General features: G+C 65.2%; 1 protein-coding gene across 3 annotated transcripts in view; it reads right to left on the bottom strand.

The window, feature by feature from the left end:
* The window catches only part of PLXNA1 (plexin A1), a 54,638-nt gene extending 48,944 nt beyond the window's left edge, over positions 1-5,694 (bottom strand). Inside the window, exon 1 of one of the 3 annotated variants that reach the window (XM_078351866.1) lies at positions 5,613-5,694. Coding sequence is in view for 1 of the 3 variants with exons in the window: in XM_035273915.3 (XP_035129806.3) it covers positions 4,120-4,286 (167 nt within the window). In the remaining 2 variants the exon portion in view is untranslated. Of the gene's footprint in view, positions 1-4,119; positions 4,569-4,776; positions 4,998-5,612 lie in introns of those variants that run through there. The other 2 variants (XM_035273913.3, XM_035273915.3) reach the window with 2 other exon arrangements.
* Between the last annotated feature and the right edge of the window lie 306 nt (positions 5,695-6,000).

A 6,000-nucleotide genomic window follows, 5' to 3' on the forward strand; every position in this document is an offset into this window, starting at 1 on the left:
CAGCTCCATACTTCCAGGGTGGGCACCAGCTCCCTGCCCACCATCCCCTACAGAAGCTTGATACAGATGGGCTTTAGTGCTCACTCCCACTTCCAGAGCCCTGCCTCTCCCCTGCACATGCCCTGAGAGTCCACAGCACAGGCAGTGCTGAGGACATGGAGGCCCAGGCCATGCAGGTGGCAGTTCTCACTGTGGGCAGGTGGCAGCCTGGGCTGCTCTCTGTGGGACCCCAAGCCCCATGATGGACCTTGAGACCTGTAGTTTAGAAGCCAAGCAGTGTGTCCCACCCACATCCCCACACCAGCCAACAGGTGCCCTGCTGAACAGCCTCCTCCCAGGCTCCTTGGCCCACCCAGCCCTGACTCTCAGCACTCCCACCAAGCCATCACTCTTGCTCCCAGCCTCACACCCAACTCCAGGAAAGAGGAATTCCTCCACAGGGAAGGTGAGCAGGTGCTCCCTGCACTACACCCCTCCACAGTTACCCAACCTCAGCTCCCCACCCCAACCCAGACCTGTGTGGCCCCTCCCACCCTGCTCCACATTGGCCCTCACTTCCAGGTCACACTCACTACGAAGGTCCATTGACTCAACCCCAAAACTCCCCAAAAGGCCCATCCCTCCTTCCCGGATTGCCAGGGCACTCAGCTTCCTCCACCCACAACCACCTACAGCCAGGCCCCTACGCAGAGGCTAGGACCACTATTCTGACCTGCACATGAAGTCAGCACTGTCCCAATCCTGGCAGAAGTTCCTATACCTGCCATGGCCTCCACTGCCTCTGGACAGGTCTCACCACCTCCTGCCCAGCAACTAGTAGCCAGGAGCTGGGCTAAATCTAGACCCTATTACTCTGCAGCCAGGTATCCCTGATAGGGACACTCTCCTTTAGTAGCCTCAGTTTCCCCATTTGCAAAAGGGAAATGAAAGCTCTTCTCTCATGGATGAAAGAGGAAAGGACATACCTGCCCACAAGGCATAGTCAGCAGTGCCACTCCCTTGGTGTCATTAGGGCCTGCTACCCAGATGTGCCTGATATGCTGGGGCCTCTCACCCACTCCTGGCTGGATCTGGTCACAGCAAGGCTGAGTCCTGAGTCCAGGCCTGGGCCAGCTGGTTGCACACACCGTCCCCTCTACAGCCCTTGTATGGTCTGGCTCCATTTTGCAGATGGGGAAGCTGAGGCCTGACGATGAATGCCTTCTCCAAGTCTACCAGGGAGCTGGCTACAGTCCCATTAGCTCCTGTGCCTGGTGCCCACATGCAGCGTGCAGGGCTACCTGCCCCTCCCCCAAGCCTCTGGGCCCAGTGTCTCCACTCCCTGCCCTGCTCAGTCACCCTAGTTTCATCTGTAGCACAGGACTTGGGAAGGGTCTCTGTTACTGCTCCCACTCTCCCAGCCAGAATGGCTGCCCTTTGAGAGCAGGGCCTGGCTCTGGGTGGTTGCCAATGCATCCCCACGCCAAGCTAGGGACTTGGAAGTCAATAAATCCCTGTGAGTGAGCAAAGGAATGAAGGGTATATGGAGGACCAGCCAGGCCTGGGAATGGCAGCCCCCATGCTTCCTCACTCTGGCTTCACTCCCCACACACCCCCTGCCCAGTGTGTGCACAGCGCATACCCACTGCTCAGGTGGGAAGACTGAGACTCTCAGAAGCAAAGAGCTTTGGCTGGAATCCCAGAGCAGGAACTGCAGCGTGCTCCCAGCAGGTTGCCAGCTTCCTTGGCTGGACAGTGCCCAAAGAACAGCAGGGGAGGAGTCTCCGCTCCTGCCCCCACCTCAGAGCTCAAGGCAGACCCGGGAGTGAGAGAACAGGCTCCTCACAGTGGCAGTGGGGCCGGGGCTGGGAGCTGAGCACACGTGAACTCCAAAGAAAACATGAATCATTCACCGTTTATCAGTTCAAAGCAGGCCTGCAATTACCAGGGGCTGGGCTCTCCCCTCCTCTGGGATAATTATACACGTCTTAATGCAATTACGGGCCCTACTTTTTATATTCAACAAGAGGGACAAGGCTAAGAAGCCACGATCTGAACTCCAGCCTGGCCCTGGCCCCCCACCTCAAACCCCACCCTCACCCCCACTTCCCCAAAGAGGCTGCTGGGAAGGGACTGGCCTGGGGGCACTGGGTTGCTGGGCAAGAAACAAGGAGCCCCAAGCCTATGGCTGGGTCCCTCATGCCCAGCATCTAACAAAGGCCAATGAGAATGCTTGGCCCACTTCTTCCACCTTACAGACACAAGACTTGGGGCTCAGACTCAAGGTCACCCAGCTAGTCCCATCAGGGCAGGGCCCAAATCCTGAGCTTCCAAAGACTGGGCCAGCTGGTCAGCCTTCAGGGCTCAACTCTCATAGGCCTGGGTCTGCCCAGGAAAAAATGCATTCATTCCAAAGCTGGGCCGGGGCTGGGAGGGGAGCACCAGCAGATGCTGTGCTCTACTGAAGAGCAAAGCCAGCCACTGTGGCTGGGAAAGGCCTCAGGGGCTTTCCACCTGCTCTGGGAGGACCAGGCAGCCTAAGAGCTAGTGCAGGAGGGTGGGCATTTGTGGTGGGGGTGGGGGGCAGGATAGGAGGAGCAAAGGCCTGGGGTGGGAACCACTGGCTGTGTGGAGGGGGCAGTAAGAACGGCTGTGGCTTTTCAGCATGGCCAGAGCTGTTTGGGCTGAGGCAGAGCCAGAGCGGGGGAGGTTGGACTGGCGTTGGGATGCCGACAGGGCTAGCAGGGAGAGAGAGGCGGGGAGAGGCCCAGCAGCCGGCAGGTGGGCGGGCAGGAACCCCAGCCCAGGGGCTCCACTCCTGGACAGGAGGGGATCGCCGCCTGGTGGAATGCCAAGCCAGCAGTGTCTCCTTCCCTTCCCTTTCCTGGCCTGGCTAACACCACAGCTCCTTCTCACCCTGAGAAACAAAGGCCCCCAAAGCCCTCCCCACAATGGAGAGTCCAGTCCCCCCAAGTCCTTCTGCACTGGATCCTTCTGTGGCTCAGGAAGGTTGGGGTGTGGGGTTGCCATCCTGCTCAGTGGCTCACAACAGCAGCCCAGGGAAGGGAGCTGCTCCTGGCACCCCGCCTCCCCCATATGGGAGTCATGGGAGGTGGTCCCAGTGGCCCTGCTCCCCACCGGTCCTAGGGGATCTGGATCTGAAGGTGTTGGAGTCCTGCTCCTCAGAAAAAGTGCCCACCTTTGCGGGCCTTCCCCTGGTACCCTCTCCTCCCCGCCAGCTGCTCTAAGCTGCTCTGTGCACGGGGGTCTTCCTGGGGGCTCAAAACACACAGGCAATGACCTTGGGGGGCCAGGAGTCCAGCAAAGGGCTAACTGCTTTGTCCACAGGCACCTCATGTGTCTTCCACCCCCAGAGCACACACCGAGGCCACAAACCCAGGCCTCCGCCCATGCTGTCCCCTCTGCCCAAAACGCCCTTCCTGGGCCCCACCGACGCCCCCCACCCCCAGGAATGGAAGCCTGGCCCTGCAGTGAATCCCTGGTTCACATGTCTGCCTCTAGCAGGGGGCTGGGTGCTCTGCAAGGGCTGGGCATCGTCTCAGTGCCCCTGGTGCGGCACCTGGCCTCTGCCGCAAACCCCGAGCCGCAGGGAGCTGAGATGACCTGAGGCGAGCTCCTCAAGGGCCCGGGGAGCAGACAGTGCCCCCCATCCCCGCACCGACCCCAAAACCAGCTACGTGTGAAAGGAGGTGGGGCAACACAGAGCAGCCGGAGCCACAGGAGCCACGCTGGGAGGACAGAGGCTCGACCATGTCCCATCCCCCCCGCACACACACCCCTTTCTTTCAAGGGGCGTGGCCCCAGCACCCCACACTGGAGCCGGGGCAGCTTGCAGCCGGGGCGCCCCTTGGAGCCACTCCCCTCCTTTCCAGGGCTGCACCTGGGACCTCATGCTGGCAGAGGGGCCTCCCTGGAGTCCCCGCTCCCCCTTCCCCTGGCAGCCCAGGACGGGCCCCGCCGCCTCCAGCTTCGCCGCACACCAGGCCCGGGACAGTCCAGGAAGCAATCGGAAGCCTCCGGGGGAAGCAGCTGACCCTGGAGAGGCCCCGAGAGGGGGAGGCCGAGGAGGCCCAAGCGGAGCGGCCTCCCGGGCGGCAACCAGCGCTCACCTCCCCTTACCCTGGGCCAGAAGGGGTGGCGGCAGCGGAGGCGGCGGCTGAGGTCCCGGGAAGCCGCTCCAACTTCCACCCCAGCCCCAGGGCCGGCCGGGGGGCTTGGCACGCACGACCTCCTCCAGACCCCGCGGCCCTGCCAGGTGGCTCTGATCCCTGCCCGGGCCTGGCCATCCCGTCCTCGCCCGCGGCCGGCGGTCCGAACCGAGGTCCAGCGGCCCGGCCGGGCCTGGGTACGGCAGGAGCCTCCCCGCGGGGCTGCCGCAAACTTTCTCCCCAATCTCCGTGGAGGGGCAGCGCCCGCCCCCCGCCGCCCCGGAGCTGCCGCGGGGCTCGGTGGGCCCGGCCGGGGGGTGGGGGAGGCCGCGGTTCTGGGCCCCGGGCCGCGGTCCCAGCCCCGCCGCACGGGGGTGCGGTCTCTCCGCGTCGGCGCCGCGGCCGCGCCCGGACACACGCGGACGCCTGGGCCGGAGCCGCAGGGACACGCGGACCGCGGACACGCGCGCCGCAGTCTCCTCGCACACCCCCTGAACGCCGCCGCACGCGAGGGCTGCCGCCGGAGGCTGCCCCGCGCCCACCCACGGGCCGCCCGGTTCGGGACCCCCGCCCGGCCCGGCTCCCGCCCACCGTCCCGCGCCGCGGGGAAAGTTGCGCCCCGACTCACCCGCCGCCCCGGGGCGCGCCCCGCCGCCGGCCATCGCCGCGCCCAGCCGCCTGCGCCGCCGCCACCCGCCCTGCCGCAGGGCCACCGAAGCCGCGCAGGCCGCCCAGGCCGAGGCCGCCGCCGCGCCGGGGCTCCGCTGCGTGGCCGCGCAGCCGATGCCCAGCATGAATGGGGCGCCGAGCGCCGCGCGGCTGCGGACCGGCCTCGCTCTCGCCGCCCGCGAAGCGCCGCGCCGCGCGCATGCGCTGCCCAGAGCCCGGGGGCGGGGCGGGGGCGGGGCCGGCGGCGGCCTCCAGAGGGCGCTCTGCCCCGCGCCGCGCGCCTTCAAAGAGCAATAGGGCTGCCCGCCTCAAGTCTCTGGTGCCGGGGCCGCGCGGGCCGTCTGGGAGCCCCCCGCCCTCGGGCGGGCTGGCCCGCGACCCCGGACACAGGGCCTGGCTCAGTGTGCCCGGGCTAAGAGCATGGCCTCCTTTCACGGGAGGGGAAACTGAGGCGGGAGGAGGCCATCGCAGTTCCCAGACCCTGCGGGGCTGGGTGTTCCCCGCTCTCAGCCTCGCGCGTTCCGCTCTGTCAGATGGGCAGGCACCTGCGCGGGGAGCCAGGGCGCCCCCTGCAGGCCTCAGGCTGGTGGCGCATTCCGGGCTGGGGAGGTGGCCAGGGTCCCGCGGCAGAGGCGTGGCGAGACGCGAACTCTTGAGTGTAGCCTGGGGCAGCGGGTCTGGAGGGTGCGAGGTCTGGGGCTGCGGAGTCCAGGGTGACGAGCCGGAACTGCCCAGGCAATACCCACAAGGGCCAGGCTGAGGGGCAGACACCCAGCACTCAGTGACAGTACTCACGCCGCCACCCGCAGGCAGGAAGCATCCAGGAGGGCCTCCCAGTGGAGGGCAACCAGGCCAAGGGGATGCCGGCAGCAGGAGCATCTATAAAAGAGCAGAAGAGCCCGGAAAACCCAGTTGTGGGAGGGCTGAGTTCTGGCTGGGGCCTGAGGGGTGCGGTTTTTGCTGTGTGAATCACGTCACCCTTACAGAAGAGGAACCCACTACAGCTCACATGATTGAGAGAGAAAGGGAACGGACTTTTGACGGGCCCAGTCCCTCCCCATCTCACCCCATTCCTTCCTCCCCAGGAGCAGCCACAAACCTCATTTTTATGTTCATCTTTAACTGCTTTTCTTTAGGTGTGACCTCTTACATTTGCATCCCAGAGTGGGACGCTGTTTTGGGT

The sequence above is a fragment of the Callithrix jacchus genome, chromosome 15, assembly GCF_049354715.1.
Source record: "Callithrix jacchus isolate 240 chromosome 15, calJac240_pri, whole genome shotgun sequence".
Lineage (NCBI taxonomy): Eukaryota > Metazoa > Chordata > Mammalia > Primates > Cebidae > Callithrix > Callithrix jacchus.